At 37.1% G+C, this 24,020-nt stretch overlaps 4 protein-coding genes across 4 annotated transcripts in view; 2 read left to right on the forward strand and 2 right to left on the reverse strand.

The window, feature by feature from the left end:
* LOC107646208 lies at nt 4,174-4,857 on the reverse strand. Its single transcript, XM_021108010.1, has 2 exons — nt 4,482-4,857; nt 4,174-4,398 (listed from the first exon to the last, which is right to left on the reverse strand). The coding sequence occupies exons 1-2, from the start codon at nt 4,855-4,857 to the stop codon at nt 4,214-4,216; spliced, it is 561 nt and encodes a 186-aa protein (XP_020963669.1). The 3' UTR covers nt 4,174-4,213.
* LOC107624932 (GDP-L-galactose phosphorylase 1) lies at nt 7,087-10,106 on the forward strand. The gene is made up of 7 exons (XM_016327420.2): nt 7,087-7,782; nt 7,969-8,081; nt 8,203-8,262; nt 8,369-8,611; nt 8,704-8,889; nt 9,022-9,270; nt 9,376-10,106. Exons 1-7 carry the CDS (start codon nt 7,662-7,664, stop codon nt 9,694-9,696), a joined length of 1,293 nt encoding a protein of 430 aa, XP_016182906.1. The 5' UTR covers nt 7,087-7,661; the 3' UTR covers nt 9,697-10,106.
* LOC107624940 (pentatricopeptide repeat-containing protein At5g15280) lies at nt 18,757-23,130 on the forward strand. Its single transcript, XM_016327432.2, has 2 exons — nt 18,757-22,631; nt 22,950-23,130. Exon 1 carries the CDS (start codon nt 18,849-18,851, stop codon nt 22,551-22,553), a length of 3,705 nt encoding a protein of 1,234 aa, XP_016182918.1. The 5' UTR covers nt 18,757-18,848; the 3' UTR covers nt 22,554-22,631; nt 22,950-23,130.
* LOC107646218 (dihydrolipoyllysine-residue succinyltransferase component of 2-oxoglutarate dehydrogenase complex 2, mitochondrial-like) overlaps nt 23,350-24,020 on the reverse strand; it is a 5,836-nt gene continuing 5,165 nt past the window's right edge. Inside the window, exon 7 of the mRNA XM_021107566.1 lies at nt 23,350-23,861. Coding sequence (XP_020963225.1) covers nt 23,670-23,861 — 192 coding nt within the window. The 3' untranslated portion in view covers nt 23,350-23,669. The remainder of the gene's footprint in view (nt 23,862-24,020) is intronic.

Genomic DNA, 24,020 nt, shown 5'->3' on the forward strand with positions numbered 1-24,020 from the left:
AAATTTGAGAGTGTATTATAACAGTGAGATTATACTAAACACACATGAAGGAGTGACTTTTGTGTGTGAATTCTCGTTTTCCTTTGTTATTCCATAGACCATGAGTTTTGTAGATTTGTAAAATGGTCTTTGTGACAACATACAAAGTCACATTTCAAAAGGGGTGAGTAACATTTTATACAAGAATCCTGTACAAGTACTTGATGGGCTGATACAGTTTCAAATAATATCCATCACTGACGACACATGTATACAGTAGATGTTCTATATTTATCAACAAACCCAATTTCACATACCGATGATAGAACTGTACGTTGAGTTTGAACAGCATATAAGGTTGGACGCGATTGGCGAGGAGGTGAATGTTAATGAACCCGTGGATATAAAGAGCTCTTCAAGCACACGTGTCCAACATACAACGAAACTTAGTGCTGTGAGCCTGAAAATCGTAGCTTGTGTTTATTTCTGACCACCTGCAAAACACAAGCTACGTTTGGGGAGTTCCAACACGGTCAATGCCTGCTCTGATTTGTATGCAGGAACAAGGAAGACACATTTCACCCTTGGGTTGTCCTTCCTACAAAATGCAATTTACGTTTGGCAGCCACCACATGCAACTTTTTTTTTTCGTTTTTTACAAAACACAGGTTACGTTAGATATACCTACACACTTACAAATCCACATCTATAAATTACACTCCATACACCAATATTTTTACATTACACAAAATTTTTTTTATTACTAAATTAATTTCTGCTATAATTATATATCAATATTAATGCGTGTAATTGTATATTCAAACGTCATTGTTGCAAATTTAAAATATTCAAATCCAACATAAAAATTGAGCGTCAAATATTTTAAGTTAAAAATAGTATTCTTAGAAAGAATAATTAAAAAATACTAAAAAAGTTATAAAAATAATCACAAAATAGTTATTATAATTTTCACACAAATAAAATAAAAGAGACTTTTTGTTACAAAATTGTCATAAACCAATTGTCATTTTTTTTATATAAATCATTGCACGATATATAATATGTGAAAATCTTAAAACCATGCTTCCATTTATTAAAAAAAAAAGATAAATTTATAATAAAAATTAATTTGAAACAATCTAATAATATAGAGCTTTATTTTATTGCTTAATTCGTCGCATTGATAGAAAGTAATTTGGTTATGAAGAAAAGATTGGTGATCAACGTGTATATGGATGCATGGTGTATTGTCCCGAATTGTGGACCTATGTTGATCAGAGACCTGCAAAACGCAGGTAACGTTTTGCAGGCGTTGGAATAAAAAAACTAAACGCAGGCTGCGATTGGTGAGGGAGGAGAACCAGCAAGCGAAACGTGCCCTGCATGCCGACAGGAACAGAGCCAAACGCAGGATGCATTTGTCAGCGTAGCAGAGCCAAATGCAGGTTGCGTTTTGCAGGCTCCCTAGCTGCATGCGCGCCACGTGTACTCTACGGGTGTCTCAGCTTAGTGCTTATAAGCGGAAAACGCAGATGGAAGGAAGCAAAGTGAAAAATAGTTGAGGGAGAGTGAGGAAGCAAGAGTTTACTGTGAGAAGGAGCTTGATGAAGAAGAAGGACACGGTATAGGAAACAAAAAATGGTGCGTGACTATACCAAACCAGAAAAACATATTATTGAGTATTTGGATCATCTTCAATTTGTAAGTAATTTTTTTTAATATTTAACAATAAATATATAGATTTATTCGAATTTTATTTATTTATTTGTGTTGTAATTAGTTTATTAATATTGTTATTCTGTTTTCGTTAGGTGGAGTCATTGGCGCCGACATACGAGATATATACGGCGGTCTACTGCGCATTTTAGGCGAGGACTCGACGACATGGGAGTTGACGACGAAAGTTGTACCATTAATGTCTAAAGTTTTTATTCAGAAGAATAGTTTTTCTAATCGGTCTCTTGGTAACTATTGTGCAATTTATATGGCAACCATATATGGGAGTGGGGATTCCAGATGTCCTCGCTCCCCATTTGGTTTTGTGCTCCACCCAGTCGCCTCTAGTGTCATTCGAGTGCATAGAATGACACCCAACAGACCGGGTCAAACGACAGTTCAGGATGCAGCAGCTACCACCAGGCCCCGCGTTCAACCTTGGTCGTGATCACTGCAAGCGGTTGACAGGAGCACAAAACCATGACTGGGGACAGATTTACATTCAATGGGTTAACAGATGGATAGTTGACCGCTATAACACATTGCAGCTAGGCGAGGAGATTATTGACTTCCATCATCTCCTAGTGTACTACGATTGGTACACACAGCAGTATGGGATTCACCTCCGACTATCAGATAGAGTTCTAGGCGAACAGGTTGGCGCCGATGAACCATAGCAGCAACAGGAAAAACATTATTTATCATAAATTGTTAACTAGGTTAAAGTAAATGACGATGTTACAAAAAAAGTAACATATAATTGTGAAGTAGGTCATAACAGATGTTACATTGAAAAGCTTAACCACTAATGACCTCTAGCGGAGCTTGGACCTGCGCGCTGAGGACATCGGCTGCGGCTATGTCCCTCGCGTCCACATATAGTGCACCGGTGAGTACCACGCATCTCACGCGAATCCATCTCATTCAAGTAGCGGGTGGACTTCGGTCTTCCTTTCGTCGCGCACCTCAATGTCCAGTTGTCGATCACCTTCGCTCCTTCGTATCTATCCCATGTAGATGGGTCACCCATTGGAACAAACTCGTCTCTGTACACCTTGCAAATTTCAGACATCTTGTACACATCGTGCACGTACACTTGCCAATCGAGACGCTGGTTGGCACAACATGCAAGCACGTGGCGACATGGAAGTCGTTTGACCTGGAAATGGCCACAGTCGCAGTGTCGTTGCGCAAGGTTGACAGTGTAAATGGTACCATCTTGCATTTTGCGAACCTCAAACATCTCGTTGCGCCTGTCGAACCGGTTGACCACAACGTTTCTTGCACGTCGGAAGCTTTCTTCAACTCTCTTCGTTGCGAACTCTGAATACGTGAATCCGTTGCGGAGATGCTCATGAGCCTCGGTACTCTTCCGAGTGAACAACTCATTCAGCCGATAGAAAGTTGACCGGACCAGGGCAGTCATATGAAGGTTGCGTGCATCCTTCATGACAGAATTTATGTACTCTACCAAGTTTGTCGTCATATGTCCCCAACGATGACCACCATCGAATGCCAACACCCATCTCTCAACACCGATCTCATCGCACCATTGAGTATATGCCTCATCTCGCTCTTTAAGCCTTTCGTAGTTTTTGTTGTACTCCTGCTCGATCCTAGAATAGCCTGTTGAACAAACCATTTATTCATAAGCAGATGCCACAGATTTACTATGAATAGAACCATAATAGCGAGTTGAAATAACTGTATTCACCACGAGTTTATGCAAATATGGAGTCTTGAACCTCCTTAAGAGGTTGGAGCCGATGTGCCTGATGCAGTACATGTGCCACGCCCTTAGTGGTGACCATGCACCGTTACTGTGAGCTATTGCAGCGTCGATGGAGGTATGGTGGTCAGAAATAATACCCACACCATCAATGGTAACAACATATCTCCACAAATTCGTTAGGAAAAACTCCCACGCGTCTGCCGTCTCGCCCTCGACTATAGCAAATGCAATAGGCACAATGTTTTGATTCCCATCTTGTGCAACCGCTACCAGAAGTGCACCTTTATATTTTCCGTACAGGTGCGTCCCATCAACTTGCACCAGTGGCTTGCAGTGTCTAAATGCTACAATACATGGATAGAAGCTCCAAAAAATACGGTGCAGAACTCTTACACCTTGAACCTCCTCAGTCTCACGGTAAACGGGGAGCGTTTTGATTTGAACACAAGACCTTGGTATTTTAACCGTCATTGCTTTCAACCATACTGGCAGAGTCTGGTAAGAAACTTCCCAATCACCGAAAACCTTGGCAACAGCTTTCTGCTTTGCCAACCAAGCCTTGCAGTAACCGATAGTGTAGTTGAACCTGGATTGAACTTCTGTAATTACAGACTTTACCTTTATCGAGGGGTCTGATTCAACCAACGGCCTAATGGCATGTGCAATTGTGTCCGAGTCCAACTTGGCATGATCTTGTGATATCGTTCCCACGGTGCACGTGTGCTTGCCATTGTATCTCCTGATCTTCCAACAAGCTTTCTTTCGAATCAAGCTAGCCCGGATAAGTCAATCGCACCTTGCACCATACCCCTTGCATTTCGCATAAAATGTCTGCGGCTCAGACTCATACACAGTGTAATCAACTCCTCTAGAGACAGTGTACCTTTTGATTGCAGATATCACCGACTCTCTCGAACCAAATTCCATTCCAACACTAAACTCGCCATCTTCCGTCGCAGCGTTGCCTTCACCTACGACATGCGCACCACCATCAATCAGACAAGGCAAATAAAATAAACACTGTAGGAAACTTGAGTTAATAATCATAACATACCCGTATTCGCATACTCAGGAAATTCCGGGGCATGCATGGCTTCGAGATCTAGAGTCCGCATAAAAGACGGAACACCAAACGGGTGCTGCCTTGCAATCGCATTCGCTTCATTTTGCACATCTGGATTGCCTGCCAAGTCTCCGTCATCGTTTTCGTCGTCGACTTCATAGTTAGCTTCGAACTCCTCTTCACTGTCATTGTTATCTTCTTCCCAATCTATATCCCCAAGCTCATCAACATTGACCTCCTCGCCGACCGTGCCTGATCCTAACTGCTGTTCAAACTCAACGTACAACTCTATCATCGGCATGTGAAATCGGGTTTGTTGATAAATACAGAACATCTGCTGCATATTGGCATCGTCAGTGATGGGCATTAATTGAAACTGTATTAGCCCACTAAATACTTGCACATGACTTCTGTATAAAAGGTTGCTCACCCTTTTCAAAATGTGGCTTTGAATGTTATTACAAAGCCCATTTTGCAACTCGACAAAGCTCATGGTACAGAGAATAGCAAATGACAACGGACATTCACAAACAAAAGTCACTCCTTCATGTGTGTTTGGTATAACTTCACCGTTATAATATACTCGCAAATTTACAATATTTTTCATAACTTCAACCTCACCTACTCCGATTGTTTTGACACACCTAACTACCAAAAAAACTAAGAACTGCAACTTATGTATATGAAAGAAGAGTATGATGAGTAGAATGGGAGTGAGGCCATTTGGGCGGGGAGTGCCTCGTATTTATAGGCAAGCTCCTTCGTTAAAATATTTTTTTCTCAACAAATGCAACCTGCGTTTTTAATTTTTCAAAAAAGTGATCTGACAACACAAAAAAACGCAGCCTGCATTTTGCGTTTACAAGAAAAAAAATGCTGACCCTCGGTACAAAACGCAATCTACGTTTTGTTATCACAAAAAAAAAATAACCCATCACAAAACGCAGGCCGCGTTTGGGTTAAAAAAATTAAAAAAAATTTTGAAAAAGCAAAATGCAGCCCACGTTTGCTCTCTTTGGTGAGCAAAAAAAAAAAAAAAACAGGCCAAAAGTAAAACGCAGGTAACGTTTGACACCATAGCAGGGAAAAATTTGCCTATGCATCCATTATATTGAACAACACCAAGCTTTGTTCCATATAAAAAAAAAGAGTTGATACACATTTTGGCCTCTGAAATTTTCGAGGGCCTCAATTTGGACCCCGAAATTTATAGATACCAAATTAAAACCCTCAAATATTGAATCGTGACCCACGTTTGTCCCCGTAGCTATCTCCGTTAACGGAGATCTGACGTGGCACGTTAAATTGACACGTAGGAAAGCCTAAAACGACGTCGTTTTATGTTCCCTCTCAGTTTTAACTCATTGTGACATCGTTTAAGGGCTTCATTGGGTTAAAAAAGTTGGGCCAACATGTAGATAAAGACACAGACATAGCTTGACCCTTCTTCTTCCTTCTCTTTGTCTTCTATTCTTCTTCTCCACATTTTTGTTCTTCTCGCATACTTGACTGTGAAAAAGGAGAATCAGAGTAACATTGGTGGTGTATTGGACTGATGGGTGAGGTTGCTGACGAACTAACATGGGCGTGGAAAGAAACGAAGAAGATCAGGTTAGGAAGTGAAGTTTTATTTATTTTCACATATTTCTTAATAATCTGTTTTTGGCTTTTGTTTGGGTTTTTGTATTGCATTGTTATTGTCGAAACAAGGTGCTGGTTATATTTAGGGCATTGGAAATTGTTGCATGTGAATGATGCTAGGATTTTTTTTTTCCTTGCTGAAGAAGAGAATGTCGATTTTATCTTTTGCTGTCTGTGGAAAAATGTTATTATGTGTGTGTTATTGCTTGTGTTTAAAAAATTTGTTGTTTTAAAATGAATTATGACCTATTGTCCTCTTTGGAGTTTGAAGTCAGTTAAGTCAGTATGCTTTGTTTTTTAAAATTATTGTTGAAATTTTTGTTATTTTACAATGTAGATGGATGATGATATAACAATTGTCATCCACCATGGAGGAAGTTTTGAGACAAAAGAAGATGGAGAACTTGTATATGTCGGAGACCAAATTGAACAGTTATTTGGACTAGAGAAAGATACATTGGACGTGTTCTCAATAAGAAATTATTACAAGGTTCTAGGATATGACAACTTGAAGGAGTGCTGGTGGCTAGCTCATGGGAGGCCTTTGAAAACTGGATTGAGAGCATTGTCACATGACAATGAACCTTTGAGTTGATTCAAATTTTGTCACATCATTCACTCATCACAAATCAACTCTGGTAAGGTGGGTGACATATGAATACATACGCTGGCGACTTAACGTGCCACATCAGAATTCTGTTAACGGAACTAGTGACAAGAGCAAACGTGAAGCACAATTCTATATTTTGGGGTGTTAATTTGGTAACTATAAATTTTGAGATCAAAATTGAGGCCCTCGAAAATTTTAGGGGCCAAGATGGGTTCAACTCCAAAAAAAAAAATGAGCCTGGCATTGAGCTTTTTAATCATTAAAACAGTTTATTTAAAAACGAGTGACCAAAAGTATTCCTAAAAACAAAATAAAATCATAAAATCTGATGGTAGATCACAACCACATCCAAAAATAAAAAAATAAATTAACAAACCAACCCAAAAAACGAAAACAAAACCCCCTCTCCGTAGTCTCCAACTACCAACCACACTTGTCTCCGTCTCTTAAGATCTCCCAAATCCCCAACCTCTGGGTTCAAACGGAATCCCCATCCAAGAATATTGTTCTCCATCTTGTTCTTTGTTCTAGTGAGGAAGAAGGATTGGAGGGTTGAAACCCAGGGTTTGAGGCGTTGCAGGCATCACGGCTGTTCAAAGAGTATATCGCCCCTTAACTCATGTCCGCTCTCTACGACGCAAGGGTTGCCTAACTGCCTCCAACCCTTCGCCGCACGGCGGACGTGGCGCTTTGCCTTCTGAAGGCGGCAGCCCCTCTGACCTCCTCTTCCTCGCCGGCGGTGGCCACAACAACCACAACATCCTCTCTTCCCTCTTTGTTTAGTGTCGTATTAGCTCTCCAATTATTAATCTCTTCTTCCTTTCCGCAAAGCAAGAAAAAATAATAAAGATCTCCTATTTTCGATCGGTAATTGGGATTAGGGTTGTGATTTGGGGTTTAGGGTAAGAGAAAGGGTAAAGATGTTGAGCATTAAGAGAGTTGCCACCCTGGTTTCGAATTTTCAGAAAGAGGAGGTTGGGGTGCCTGCTCCACCTTCTGAAGGATGTGGCCGGAATTGCCTCAAGAGCTGTTGCATTCAAGGTATCTTCTTTATTTTTAAAGAAAAAAAATTTAAATTTTTACTTGCATGCATGATATTGTAGATGTATTTTAAGGCTTATTTGTGTGTCTTTTATTTTTGTGTTTAAATTCTGCTGTCTTTTTACTGGTTTACTTATTTGCATGATGTGTTGGATGGTGTATTTTGTGCGATATTTTTTTTTACAGCGGCGAAGCTCCCTTTGTATGCTTTTAAAGAGGTTGAGAAGGTTGGTGGAAAGGACTTGCCACTATGCAAAGAGCAACCTGTCACCTTTTTGGACTCGCTCATTCTTGGGGAGGTAATTATGAATTTTTTATGGTGGCGGATTTGATCAACAAGTTTAACATTTTCATCAGTTTGTTGTTGTATGTATTGTTTATCATGTTATGTGCTTAAGTTTTTATGCTTTGGTGTTGTAGTGGGAAGATCGGATGCAGAGAGGGCTTTTTCGCTATGATGTTACTGCCTGCGAAACTAAGGTCTGATTTCTTGCCCTCTTTATTTGATGTTCTCTAGTTATCTTGATAAACTACTAGCTCTGCACTAGGCTTCATGTGTGGTTTTTTGGGGGTAATTCTGGTGCAGGTGATTCCGGGTGAGTATGGTTTTATTGCCCAGCTGAATGAAGGCCGCCACCTCAAGAAGCGTCCTACTGAGTTCCAAGTTGATAAGGTCCTCCAACCCTTTGATGAGAGCAAATTCAACTTCACCAAAATTGGGCAGGAAGAGGTCCTGTTTCAATTCGAAGCAAGCAGTGATGGCGAAGTCCAATTCTTTCCCAATGCGCCAATTGATGTTGAGAACTCTCCTAGTGTTGTTGCCATCAATGTGAGTTTCTTAAATTTTGTGTTGAAATTTTTTACCTCAAGGGTTCATAGAATAAGTGCTTATATGGGATTATGCTTGATGTGTCTTAACAGGTCAGTCCTATTGAATACGGGCATGTTCTGCTAATTCCTCGCATTTTTGAGTGTTTGCCCCAAAGGATTGATCATGCCAGCTTTCTGCTTGCACTCCACATGGCAGTAGAAGCAGGAAATCCATACTTTCGATTAGGTTACAACAGCCTAGGTGCATTTGCAACTATTAACCATCTTCATTTCCAGGTACTGGTTTCCGAATCTGAATTGCTTGCGATCATATCCTTATTGGCCATGTTGATTATTAGCTTATTGCTCTGTTGTACAATGCTACCTCAGTAATAAAACTTATTTCAATTTTGTGATTGGCATGTTCAGGCTTATTATCTGGCTGTGCCTTTTCCCATTGAGAAGGCCCCTACTAAGAAAATTGCCAAACTAAATCGGGGTGTGAAGATTTCAAAATTGTTGAACTACCCCATCCGAGGCCTTGTGTTTGAGGGTGGTCATTTGCTCAAAGATTTAGCAAACACTGTGTCAGATGCATGCATCTGTCTTCAACACAATAACATACCTTACAATATTCTTATTTCTGATTGTGGTAGACAAGTCTTCCTCTTACCACAGGTAAATTGGCTTTGGAATTTATCTTAAGTTGTTTGAAAATTTAAATTGCACTCGTCAGTTCCATGAACAATATTTGTGACAACTTATCCAAAATGGATGAAACAGTGTTATGCTGAGAAACAAGCTCTTGGAGAAGTGAGTGCCGAGCTTCTCGACACTCAAGTCAACCCTGCTGTGTGGGAAATCAGTGGGCACATGGTGTTGAAGAGGAGGAAGGACTATGAAGAGGCATCTGAAGCCAATGCTTGGCGGCTTCTTGCTGAAGTCTCGCTCTCTGAAGAGAGGTTTCAAGAAGTCAGTTGTCTCATTTTTCAAGCCATGACATCCAGCGAGCTCGAGGTCAAATGCCAATGTGTAGAGGAAGCTGGCTCGAGTCCTTCCCCTGCAATGGTGGCTGGTTCACAAGAGTGTCTTGTTCTCCAGTAGCAATGCTCTTGATGAACAAATCTATATTGATTCTCCAGTATAATACTCCATAGTATGATGTATCAGTTCAAACCAGTACCATCTATGGTGGTGGTTAATAAAGGTTGGAAATATGTCCTGTGCTTTTAAAGGACCTGAAAAATAATGTGGTTTGTATTGGTTTGATGCTGTGTTTCCTTGCTTGGTTATATACTTGTTCTATGTAATGATGTGATGTAACTATGCAATAAGTGGTTGACCTGCCACTTCCTTTCTGTTATGTGAACTTATGTGCAAAATTACGGTTGGTATCTGTATTGTTTTTGGCTGAAACTGATTGCTTTAGGTGATTAGGAAGGTGGAAAACGTGGATAGTGTGTAAAAACTAAAAAGGTGTTTCCCATTATAATAAAGGTGATTTTATGATTGAACCCCTCCCTCTCTCTCTCTCTCTCTCTCCCCGGGGGTCTCTCTTTCCTTTTTAATTGTTATTTTATATTTGGTTTAATTATTTTGTTGGTTTTTATAATTTTATCAAATTTACAATTAGGTTTTTATATTTTATTTTTTTGTTGGATTCTTATATTATTTTTAATTTTGTAATTAATTATTTTTTAGGCTAAAAAATGTTAAGAGTTAATTAAATATGTTTTTTTTAAGCAATTTGAAGGTATTCATAATTAGAAACTTAATTAGATTTTTTATTATATGTATTTTAGAGAAATATTTTGTTAATTTTAACATTTTTTACATGAAAAAGATTAAATTACATAGTTAGAAAATAGTATTGGAATCTAATTAAAAAAAATATAATGATTTAATTATAAATTTGATAAAATTATAAAGATTAATCGAATAATTAATTTTTTTTTTATTTTGATGTAGTATGGTCTATCCGTTTTAGTTAGGAATTGTACGATCTTTTGTTAAAGTGACAAGGGCTGGATTGGTTAGTATATCAAACTTGCATATTCAGCTCAAATTTTTATCCCAACAAAATGAGTTTTTCTTCACTTAATCACTTCTTCTGGAACATTTATACTTGCCAAGCCCGTGATATTACACGCTTTTATATGAAGCCATTCATGGCGTGAGTGCCATTTTATGCATTACATCCATCTCCATTTCAGCAACCAAGTTTCCGACAACTGCTTGGATTTCATAAACCACCACTTAAACATGGTTGACATTTAGGCTGCGTTTGTTTTTAGAGACATGACAGAAACATGACACTGAAACAGAGACAATAAGACGGAGACACTAAAAATTATCTTTTGTGTATTGTGTTTGGATACGATGGACAAGACACTAATGTAATGTCTAGTATTATGTTTAGATACACATGGACAAGACTAAAATATTATATGAAATGACTAAAATAGCCCTGTGATCAATTACAATTTATAAATTATTTTTTAGCATTTTAAAAGATTAATTTTACTTTTGCTAATATTTATCTTTCAAAAGTTTAAAGATTAATTATTTTTGTTATTATTTTTATTACAAATCAAATAATATAATATAAGGTTAAAATGGTATTCACATTTTTCGATTAGGTATTAACGATCAATTTAACAACCAAAAAATTTAGCGACCAAGTTAGTTGCTACTGGAGACCAAAATTATAGGCAATGTATTAGCGATTGATTGTGCAACCGAAACATCCGTCATAATTTATTGATTAATTTAACAACCAATATCCATTTTGCAATCGATTTATTAAAGACCGATTTAGCGACAAATCTTTTTTGCCATTAGTTTAGTAGCTCTTACTTGAAAATCGGTCTCTAAAATCATTTATTGATTATATATTAGCGGTCAAGGTTTTAACAACTAATTAAATCGGTCACTTTTCCGATAGTAGGTGTTTATTTGAAAATTAGGTATCTCAAAATGTGTTCTAACAATTTTTTTGAAAAAAAAAGCTTGGTAAACAAACACATTAACACATTTTGCTACATACAAGTCCAAATACTTAAATTCTTGTTTCATATTTTAAAAAGAATTAAATCATGAATCAACTGTCTTTGTTTGTGCGTTTCAACCGATTTCAAAACTAACCCACACATCAAAATCATATAGTTTTGAGCAAAATGAAGAAAAAAAAGTATGACATGGTTTTGTTTAACATGATTTAAAAAAATAATGATTAAACTTTTCAAATTTCATCATATGAAATTCGCATATAGCTATTTGAAAAAAAAAAATGGTATTCTTCTTTGCGAAAATATTGACATATATAATACTTCTTCAATCGGAAAATTATATATTTCATAAGGTGTATATTATTTTAATTTTGTAGGAGAGAATAGTGTACATTTTATAAATAAAAGCAATGAAAGCGTCATTAAACATCTTATAAAAAAAAAGTGTCATTTACTCAAAAAAATATTTGTCATATAATATTTGTGAAAAATTTTAAAAAGAGAAAAGTTAGTTTTGGACATGAAAAAGAAAAAAAAAAACTTTATGCTATTTCTAGGAGGAAAAGGTATATTTCTTGTAACAAAAGGATATGGTCGGTTGTACTAGTAATGTATAACTCTTTCCTTTTCTTCGTTTAAAGTATTTTGGTTTTTTAGAGATCACTTAAACTCTTTTCATGTGAATTACTATCCACTCCTCGTGAAAGAAGTGAATAAAGATGATAAGCATCACGCAAAAAGGCCATAAAATAAAAAGATTAATAAGCTATAAATTTGAAAAAGAACGCTACTGCATCTTTGAAGACTAATCAGCATATACCAGCTTAATTACTCATAAGGCTCACTTCGATAAAGATACTTAAAATGTCTTTTTTTAAAGATATTTTTTTATTAATTAAAATTTAATACATATAATCGATTAAATTATATTATTTTTATTAAAATTAGATTAGACAAATTAATTTAGCCAAAAAATTGATAAACCAAACTTTAAACCGATCTAAATTAATATTCTTTTTTTATAAAAATTATATGTATTGTATTTTAATTATTTAAAAATATCTTTAAAAAAAGACGTTTTAAGCGTCTTTATCTAAGCGGCTCCTAATCATAATGCATTCATTAAAATGCCAACAAGCATTTTCCAACCACAAGGGTTATATCTACCATGTAAGAAAAATATGATCACCCCAATAACCCCATTAGGTTAGTATTAATATATAAGCTATAATATTCTTATATTGATGTAAATCAAGTTGGGATCATTGAAGCATAAGTTTCTAATTTCTTTCCGCGTGAGAATATCTGCCTCTTAATGGACATATCATATTCCTTTTCATCTATATATATACCTTTCATAATTATGCTATTTTGCAACTTAGATGTTCATGATGGACAAACACAATTTAGCAACATTATTAGTGACATTAATTTTGGGGCTAGCTTTGATCCAAATAGAAGGAAGTTCAATGGCAAACACATTGAACCAAAATGACATCACGAGTGTCTCATCATCACCATGGCTAAAGAAAGTTGTGAAAAGAAGGCATAGTTATTATGGTGGGTGTCGCATGAGACCATGGGTATGCAACAACAATGGAGAGTTTCCACCAAGAAGCACGTGCTGTGGAAACCGTTGTGTGAATGTGGTTTCTGACAGGAACAATTGTGGGGCGTGTGGGATTAGGTGTGCCTTCAATCGGCAATGTTGTTTCGGTTTGTGTAGAGACATCAATTGGAGCATCCTTAATTGTGGCAAATGTGGACATAGATGTCCATATGGAGTGTTATGTGTATTTGGGATGTGTGGCTATGGGGATGCACCAAAGCAAAAACCGCCACTACTACTGGAAAAGGAGAAAATTTAAGTGCTTTTAATTTGCGTCTTTATTTTCTATTTTCTATTTTTAATATTTATTATTTTTAGAATTTTATAAAAAAAAAAACAATAAAATTTTATTTTTTATTTTTATCTTTTTTTCCTCATAAAATTTTAAAATAAAAAAAACATTGAAAAAAAGTAAAAAACACAAGCTAAATGCACTATTAGTTCTTTCCATAATCAAATGGAATTTAGGAGAAAATTTTAGTTGATTATGAAAAGAAATTTGTAGATGGTAGTCAAATACATGAATAAACTATGGACTCAATTAGCGAACATTATTTTTGTGTACCTAAAAAATGTATCATATGATTATAAAAGAGAAGATATGCGATCTATATATGCTATTTAGAAAGCGTGCATACATGTTTAGAAAAGGGGGCATAATTCTTTGTCTTAATACTTAATAGTGTGTTTGGAAAGTATAAATGAAATAGGAAAAAAAAATATTTTCTTAGAAGAATTGAGTTGAACTGAATTCTAGGCACAATTCTCATCTTTAGAAATGAATTGATGAATCACCACATGGTCAACAAGCAGAGGAATTAAGAAAAATTAGGCATTATTATGCTTGAAGGGGATTCCAATAACAATGATCATGATGAGTGGAATCAAGAATAATTTGATAGTCATGCGAAAGAACAAGAAAGAGTAGGAAGTTCGGGTTGGGGCTGAAAGTTGCCTTGTATTGTTATGAGCTCAAATTATGTTTTTTTTTTTTCCCTTCATATTGGCGATTCATAATGTATCTAAGGACAGTAAGAAGGAAGGTCGCATGAATGGTTTTCAATCTCATGGTGGTGTCGAAATTCTTGGCTAATGAGACGGTGGTGAGGGGCATTGAGAGGTGGTGGCTTTCATTTGTGACGAGGAAGGTTGTATAATAAGAAATTTTTTGGAAATAGATTTTTTTTTTTAAATTTTTTTCTCTCTTGTTAAGTGAGATCAAGAAAAAGATATGAGAGAAGATATTAAATAGTACTCTGAACCTGATCTAAAAGCTAAAAATTCTTAATCCACAACAACCAGAGCATTTTCGTGATTCTTATGGCCCAACCTAGACTCATTCTGTGCATGCTCTTTTTTTTTTACCACAACGATCTTTCAAATTCAAAAGATCCTAATTACTTTATAACAAACCCTAAAGTAAGGAATCTGTATCAATCAGAATTCTTCCTACATAAAGAGGAGTTTCAAGCTCTCCCAAATATGAAAACACACCCTAGTTCTCATTTTACCTTGTTGAACTCTCTCTAACTTGAGTATCAGAGTGTCATTGCAGATACCACCTCTTTTATTGGGGCTTGTCTTCAACCATCCTTGTCACTTGGTCGTTGGTCTCTATCAACCCTATCAATAGGATACACACAAACATTAGTGCTATTTGTGAGAACCGTGGCCTTTGATGAGCGATGGATTTAGATCTCAAACATTCTCAAGATCAGTCCAAAGATAATGGAAAACACATCCCTAACAAAACCATAGGGACCTTAATGGTGGGTGTATATCGAGCATAGTGCACATTGAGATAACCCCATGCTAGCAAGAAAACCAAAGTAGGAATACGCTCCAGTCTTCCAATTATAGGCCTTTTGGAGGAACTGAAAAAAATAGTGCTTGTATTGTCCATGAGCTTAGGCATCGAGTACAAAATTTAGAAAGGGGGGTTGCGACACGAGATTGCTACCAACCAGAACCAATTCACAAAGGCTCACACAAGATTGGAACCTCGAAAGTGTTTACATTCTCAATCTCCAACACGACATACAGGCCGATGCATAAGGTGTAACGATGCTAATGATCGCCAAGATCGCTAACACAATGAGAATGGTAGGTCGCTAAGCTAAGTCCCCGAGCTTGGAACAATGAAGCAAGAGAGTGATTACTAGTAGAGAAAAGTAGACAACCTAACCAGCCAGTTATCACGGGAGCTACTCCCATTGATGCTAGAATCCTAAGGGTCTATTTGTCAAAGAATTTTGACAAGCCCATGGACATGCGATACAATGGCATAAAGGATCCTCAAGAGCATATAATGAGATTTGAAGCCAGAATAAATCTTGAAGGGGCTGCCGATGCAGTTCGATGTTGCGCGTCCCCAACCACTCTAGTGATAAAAGGGTTCACCTCCTTTACCCAAGGATTAATTTCAACATTCACGGACATCTCGTAGAAGTGTTTAGTGCAGTTCATGACCCAAATTTTCAAAGCTAAACACCCAATCAACCTCTTAGGAGTCACGCACTGAAGTAGTGATTTCACCAGGAAGTACCTAAATAGATTCAAAGACGAATTCCTCGAGATTGACGGTCTCATAGATTCGGTAGTAAGTTTGTGTTTGACAAACGGACAAACTAATGAAGACTTTGAAAACACTTGACCACCAATCCCATATGAGAATATCTCTAGTGGATACATTAATGACAAAGAAGTTAATCTGGTAGTAGCTGCCGATAAATAGCATGCCGCTAACCAATCGCCTTGCCAAGACGACAACTTTTCATCTCATAAGGAAAGACAAAAGGAGCAAGCACCCAAATCTCCTTGACCACCCCAAACAGATAAGTTCACGAACCACACACCATTAACGACCCCAATCACAGTAGTATATCAACGAATCGCTGATAGAGTCGTCCTTCCGAAACCTAGGCAACACAAGATTAGGACGAAGGTAAACAAAAGCTTGTACTATGACTAACACAAGATTGCTTTGATCTTAAAGATGCTCTGGAACAGGCCATAAAAGAAGAAAACTCATTCATAAAGTTCATACATGAGCCTAAGAGAACTGAGCGAGACAAATTGCCTGACAATAATGAAGGGCATAATCCTAGAGGTGTAAAGCCATATACACAATAAGAACCCGACTTGGATCCCACCATCGTAGTAAATATGGTGATTGGAAGGACTTATTGAAAAAGGACTTAAAGGTCCTTTTAGTGAAAGCTTCAGAAGCTCGAATACCCCTAAAATCACCTTTAGTCCTTAAGATTGCATACACGGCAACCCGGACGAAGATCTCTCGATGGTCATAACATCTAGAGTAGGAATCAGGCTCATCAAACGCATCTTGTTAGACATGAGAACTGATTCAAATATCCTCTTTCGAGATGCTTTTGACACTTTGGGGGTTAAAAGATACAACTCTCGTGAGTTACCAACCTGGAGTCGTTGATTTAGGTGACATTTTCATTAAGCTTGATGATGCCATTAGGCTACCAATCTCCATTGGAACCGATAGTAAAATGAAAGTAGTCACGGCCGAATTCGTGGTTTTAAAAGACTCTATAACCTATAACATCATCTTAGGAAGAAATACTATTAATGATTTTTATGCAGTGGTCTTCGCGAGATACCTAACTATAAAGTATTAGACTGACGATAGGATGATTGGAATGGTACATGAAAACTTTGAGGCTACCTTGGCTTACAATGACACAAGCTTATCTTTGAGGGAGTCATGGGGCACTAATTTAAGAGAGATTGTACAATTGTAGAAAAAAAAAAGGAATCCAATCTCCCGTATCATGAATATGGACTTATAGACTCACATCGAGTCGAGAACTCGTGGGGCCTTTAAATTAATGTAGCACACTCACTCCTGATCCCTTGGGAGGAAAATCTCATATTGCTCCTCCATCGTACCATGCCACAGATAGCTCTATCATCACAGAGCCTTTGAAGGTCACCATTGCTTAAAGGTAAAGGTGTCCTCGTCGCATCGGGCGTGCACCAATGATATTGATCTGGGACGCCCAAGTCGGGGAACACGGGTTTTCGGGAGACAATAGGTTTCAGCCTTCTTCTTGCTATACTTATAATAGGGACACCGCCACTACTATCAGCTTAAACATCTATGCCAACAAAACTCTATTCTACACTAAGGACACAATGAAACAATTTTTTTTATCTAATCTATCAACTAAGTTCACCAACTAAAAAGAAAAAAGGCTTTCGAATCCATAGCTATAGCTCTAGGAGTAGAAACTAGGATTAGTGAAGTATCTTCGAAAGCTAAAAAGCAACCGCAATATGAGTAGAATGATAAAGGGAAAAAAAGGAAGCATACAAGGAAACAATGATGGGCGAGGAAGGAGAATGACAACACAAAAGTGACATCAGCAAGCAACAGCAGGAACCCATCGCAAAACATAAAGGGAAGAAGAAATATGCAATAAAGAAGATAGATTTTCGAAGTTTATATACTTTTTTTCCAAAAAGTGCGAGAGAGGATAAATTGACCAGGGAAAAAAATGGTCATTTTCCATTGTTTGGGAATTAAAACCCCACTCAAGTCAATTGATGTGTCATCTCGAGAAGTGTGAGTAGCAGGCAATGATCAGAAGGTTTAGAAGCATCCAACCGATCACACGACCTTAAGGTATCAAACTTAGTGAAGCTCTACTATCTACATGATGAGTTTTCAAAACGTGACGTTCTCTTAACAGCACGACTCACCACGTTTGAGGACATTGTTCTGGACCTAGGTGAAAGGCCCAAAATTCTTAACCCACATCAATCAAAACATTCTCGTGGCCTTTACGGACCATTCCGGACTCACTCTGCGCATGTTCTGCTTTTTCATTACAGTAATCTTTCAAATTCAAATTTAAAAGATCATAACTACCTTATAACAAACTCCAAATCAAAGAATCCATATCAGAATTCTCTTTATATAAAAAAGAGATTTCAGCTCTCTATTAAGAGGATACACATAAACAAATGATAAAAATATGAGAAAATTCATTCTCATTTTTCGTTTTTCAATTTTTGAGATTATAAATATGAGAATATAATTAGAATTGATCCAATTTTCTTTGAGAATCTTGGAAGGAATTGAATCTTTTGTGAACTGAATTTCAAATAATATTTTTATACTAAAGCACCGAAAAGAATTTTGATTCTTAAAAAGAATCCCAAGGTTTCCCAACCCGTTGTAACCTGTAAGAGGGTTGATGAAAGCATAGACATTGTGTGAGAAAGTGATGGAAACAATGGATGGTGGATCTTAGTTTTTTTTTTGGTGTCTCACAATGCATCTTAGTTATATTTACATTAAATGGACCGTAAATATTATTGTGATTTTTTTGGACTGGAAATATTATTGTGATTTATTATTTCATTTATGATTGTACACAAATAATGGTTGTACGCAATTTTTGTTTTTGTTCAGAGGTTGTACACATATGGTAGAAGAAGTAATGATGGAATGGTGGACGAATCACTAGAGGATTTAGGAGCCCATCAAGTTCAGAAAAAAAAAAAACTACTTTCACAAAAATGACAAATGGAGCTTTGGTGCTCCAAGAGTAATACGGAGCACCAAATCGGTCGCCCCTCTGACGGCGCTGCCACTACCACTGTCAATGCCATCAAATTTGAAAGCTCCTCTCTCTCTCTCGACTCTCCGACACCGCCGCCACCCACACTTGAACCACTTCTTTTCTTACTTCTTTTCTTCATCACCACCACCTTCACGCTCCTCCGTCACCTCAACAACCCAAAACACCCAACTACACTTATCAACGGTTGATTTTCACGGCCTCGCTGGTTCCGTTTTGTCCAAGTGTTCCCTTTCAAATAATCATACCAAACCTTCTCTGAAGGACCTTCTTTTGGATGTGTCCACTGTCATCCCTGAAATTACCAGGAGGTTCTGGAAGCTTCCTCAGTTGGATCCTCAAAATGTGCTTGAATTATTGGTTGGTTATCAATCTGAGTGTGCCAGAGTGGGGGTTCATGTCGAAAAGGTTAGGTCTTTGTGGCAGATTTTCAAATTGTGTGGTGAGAGAAACATGGGTTTCAAGAATCTCTTGTGCTCTTATGAGGTCATGGCATCATTGCTTGTGCAGGTTGGGATGCTTAGAGAAGCTGATGGCTTGTTATTTGAATTGGAGGGTGAAGGAATTTCATTGGATAATCATGAGATTTTCAGTTATCTGATTGAAGGGTATGTTGACATGAAAGAATTAGAAAGGTCTGTTTTTGTGTATGATTTTATGAGGGGTCGCGGTATGATTCCTTTGCGGTTGTGTTACCATGTTCTTGTTGATCTTTTGGTGAGAATGAAGAGAACAGAGCTTGCATTCAGGGTTTCAGTTGATATGCTGGATTTCTGTGGCAAATTGAATTGTGCCGAGGCGAAAACGTTGGAGAATTTGGTGATACTACTTTGTGGCAATGGAAAGACTCTGGAAGCAAGGAACCTTGTCAAGAAGGTGTTGCCTTTCAATCCTGAGGTTAGTAGCTTGGTTTTCGATGAGGTTGCTTTTGCATACTGTGAGAAGAAGGACTTCAATGATTTGCTTAGTTTCTTTGTCGAAGTAAAGCGTGTCCCGAGTGTAGTGGCTGCCAATAGAGTTATAAATTCTTTGTGCAGCAGCTATAATGTAAAAATGGCAGGATTTTTTATGCAAGAACTTGAAAACATAGGCTTTAAACTTGATGAAGTAACATATGGGATATTAATTGGTTGGAGTTGTCGCGAAGGGAACATGAAAAACTCTATGAATTATTTGTCTCTTATGCTATCAGAAGGCTTGGTGCCGCGCATATATACTTATAACGCTCTTATAAGTGGGTTGTTTAAAGTAGGCCTGTTAGAGCATGCTCGTCACATTCTTGATGAGATGATGGATAGGGGGACGCCGCCTGATATTTCCACCTTTAGAGTACTTATAGCGGGGTATTGTAGGTCTAGACGGTTTGATCTAGTGAAAAGTTTGATTCATGAGATGGATAGTGGTGGTTTTATTGAACTTTCGTCAATGGAGAATCCACTTTCCAGGGCATTTACCGTTTTGGGATTTAACCCTTTGAACGTGAGGTTGAAACGAGACAATGACAGGAAACTTTCAAATACAGAGTTCTATGATGATATTGGAAATGGACTTTACTTGGATACAGATGTTGATGAGTATGAGAACCACATTGCTCACATTCTTGAAGAATCCATGGTACCCAAATTTAGTTCATCTGTCAGGAAGGAGTGTAGCAATAATAACTTGAAAAGGGCATTGGTTTTGGTTGAAGAAATGCTTCGTTGGGGGCAAGAGCTGTTGCTGCCAGACTTTTCAATGTTAGTGAAACAACTTTGTTCATCTCGGTCACAAATCAAATCAGTGGTCAATATTCTGGACAGCATTCCACGGTCTGCAAATAAACTTGACTCGGAAACTCTTAATTTGCTTGTACAGGCATACATCAAGAAGGGCTTGCTATGCAAAGCAAAAGCTTTGTTGGATGAAATGGTTGAAAACAAAATTCACATCAAGAATGAGATATATACTGCCATATTATTAACTTTATGGAAGAAAGGAAATATGAAGGAGCTTAATTATTACTGGAACAATGCTTGTAGAAATCAATGGTCGCCAGGATTGGCAGAATTCAAACAACTTCTTGTCTCTATTTGCCATCGGAAAATGCTTAGGAAAGCATTACAACTTCTTGAGGTCATGCTGCTATCATACCCTTCACTAAGGTTAGATATATGTCATGTATTTTTAGAAGTGCTTTCTACCACAGGTCTTTCAAATGTTGCACTTCTAGTGTTAGAAGAGCTACCACATTGTTTCATGTTGGATCCTGCTAGATACAATAAACTTATCAGAGGCCTTTGCAATGAGGGGAAATTTTCTCTAGCCTTTACGCTGTTGGACGATATGCTAGATAGAAATTTGCATCCCTGTTTGGATGTTTCAGTCTTGTTAATCCCTCAATTGTGTAAAGCTGATAGACATGAAAAAGCTATTGCATTAAAAGATATCATTGTAAAAGAGCAGCCTTCCTTTTCTCATGATGTTCATTGTGCATTGATACATGGATTTTGTAAGATGGGAAACATTAGGAAAGCTGACACCTTGTTCCGGGATATGTTGTGCAACGGTCTAATTCCGGATGGTAAACTTTGTAACATCCTTATTCAGGGTCACTGCCAAGGTAAGGATTTGAGGAAAGTGGATGAGCTTCTTGGTGCTGCAATAAGAAAGAATTTGGAGCTGTCGCACTCAAGTTACAAACACTTGGTCCAATTGATGTGCATGAAGGGTAGAGTACAATTTGCTCTGAGCTTAAAGAACCTCGTTCTTGCTCAATGTCCACTTGATGACCTTATCATATATAACATTCTTGTTTTCCATCTTCTGTCTGCCGGAAACAGTTTCATTGTTGAGAAAATTCTAACCGAAATGGAAGAGAAGAAGATTATACTCGATGAAGTCAGTTATGATTTTCTTGTGTATGGTTTCTGGCACTGTAAAGATGTGTCTAGTGCTCTGCATTATCTTACTACCATGATTTCGAAGGGACTTAAACCAAGCAAGCGCAGCTTGAGAAAGGTAATAAGCAGCTTGTGTGACGCCAGGGAACTGCAGAAGGCCTTAGAATTGAGTCAAGACATGAGATTAAGAGGCTGGACACATGATTCTGTCGTTCAAACAACTATTACAGAGAGCTTTCTTTCTTGTGGGAAGATACAAGAAGCCGAAACGTTTTTGGACAGGATGGAAGCGGAATCTCTGACTCCCGATAATATCAATTATGATTACCTTATCAAGTGTTTTTGCCAAAATGGAAGATTGAACAAGGCAGTTCATCTTTTGAACATAATGGTGAAGAAAAGTAACATTCCATCTTCCCTCAGTTATGATTCTATAATTCGTGGATTTTGTGCACGAAATGAACTGAATGATGCTTTGGATTTTTACTCTGAGATGTTGAATTGGTGTCTTGCACCAAGAATCGACACATTGGAGATGCTTGTTGACAGCTTCTGCCAAGATGGGAGGACAGAACAGGCAGAACAGTTACTATCAGCCATGATTCGAAGAGGCGAAACTCCGACCAGAGAAATGTATGGTGCTGTAATTAAGAGTTATCGCAAGGAAAAGAATCTTGGGAAGGCATCTTATCTCATGCAAGCTATGCAGGACAGTGGTTATGAGCCTGACTTTGAGACACATTGGTCTCTCATAAGCAACCTCAGCAATGTCAAAGCAAAGGACTCGGATCACAGTAGGGGATTTTTATCAAGGCTTCTTTCTAAGAGTGGTTTTCTTAAAAAGAAATGATTCTGAAGCTAGGCATGAATGCACATCTATTTTCGCGAAATTCTTGAAGGAGAGCAACAGATAACAATATGACAAGTGGTTAGTCAGCCTCTTTCTATTTTTGAATTGTACATCATATATGTAATTCTTTCTAAAATGTAAAATGATTTGTGTATTCACAAATCATGTAAGTTCTTGCAAAAACTAAAGTATTTGCTATAAAAAATAATTATACTGATGCAAAATATATATTTATACAATGCCGCAATTAAAGAAAAATTCACCAATACTGTATAATTTTCTCTCTGTTAGCAACTATTTTTCTTATTGGTTTCTTGTTATTTTAGCTGTTCTCTTCAATTCTTGTCTAGTTTCTAGTGCTCATAGCTTCTGGTTGGGGTTTTTCATTTTATGAAGTTTGTAGTGTTGATCAACATGGAAGACTAGATTTTTGAAGTTAGCTTAAATAAAGGGTTCAAGGACTTGTCTTGAGACTCAAGTTTTTCAGGTTTATACATATGGTTGTTTCTTTAATTCTCTCTATGTCATTTTATATGTTTATGTAGATTAATGTAAATTTATAATTTGGGTGAACTGATTATGTTTTTGTTCATGATTATGATTTATGAAGGTCTATATGATTATAGGATTTGTTGATTGATGAATGGTAATTGATTGCTAAGTGTGTTAATTGAACCTTGATTAATGTTTTGTTTAATAACCACTAGATAAAGAGTAGGGTTGAACTTAGGGATTGAAATTTGACTTACTATATATTTAATAATATGTGTCTATGATAGGAAGAACTTGAAAGGAGAAACTCTTGAACTGGTTACTCTCTTGAAATTTAAACATTTTTAATTGCTTGTACCTAACCAAAACCTTCCCTCAAACAACAATGATGATTTTATTTAACATCAAATGGACACTTAAAATAAATTGTTCATCTAATTATAAATCATGGGCAGACGCAATTTATTACAAAAATCACAAGACCCTAAGTTCTATCTGACAAATGAATTCTAAATGTTTCTATTTACTCCAATGAAAATGATGTGCACTTAAACTTGTTATGCACTTTCTCAGCTTAGGTATCAATCATTTTATATACCTAGAAAAGAGTTCATTATTAACAATTCATAAGTCAAGTAGCAATCTACGAGGATCCTCCACAATATCCTTGATGTGACGTAGAAAATAAACGGCTTCTCTTCCATCAATTATTCTATGATCATATGTTAGAGCAATGTACATCATTGGCCTTGGGACGATATTACCCCCAACCATCATTGGACGACTCATGATGGAATGCATACCCAAGATTGCTGACTGGAAAAAAAAAATCATGAAAATTTTAGAGAGAGAGAATTCTAAAGATGGTGAAGTAACACAATCAATCATGAAAATTTTAGAGTAAAATGAAATATAAACCCCTGAAAATTTATATTTTAGATAAATTAGTCTCTTAAAAAAAATATTAATAAAGTT

Source organism: Arachis ipaensis, chromosome B01, assembly GCF_000816755.2.
Source record: "Arachis ipaensis cultivar K30076 chromosome B01, Araip1.1, whole genome shotgun sequence".
NCBI lineage: Eukaryota > Viridiplantae > Streptophyta > Magnoliopsida > Fabales > Fabaceae > Arachis > Arachis ipaensis.

Bases quoted from the DNA above. Each gene is read 5' to 3' on its own strand.
- LOC107646208 (XM_021108010.1), bottom strand. From the start codon at position 4,857: ATGCCCATCACTGACGATGCCAATATGCAGCAGATGTTCTGTATTTAT. The intron at 4,399-4,481 runs GTATGTTATGAT...CGCATGTCGTAG, and splicing joins TCCTGAGTATGCGAATACGG to GTGAAGGCAACGCTGCGACG.
- LOC107624932 (XM_016327420.2), top strand. From the start codon at position 7,662: ATGTTGAGCATTAAGAGAGTTGCCACCCTGGTTTCGAATTTTCAGAAA. The intron at 8,082-8,202 runs GTAATTATGAAT...TTGGTGTTGTAG, and splicing joins ACTCGCTCATTCTTGGGGAG to TGGGAAGATCGGATGCAGAG. The intron at 9,271-9,375 runs GTAAATTGGCTT...TGGATGAAACAG, and splicing joins AAGTCTTCCTCTTACCACAG to TGTTATGCTGAGAAACAAGC.
- LOC107624940 (XM_016327432.2), top strand. From the start codon at position 18,849: ATGCCATCAAATTTGAAAGCTCCTCTCTCTCTCTCGACTCTCCGACAC.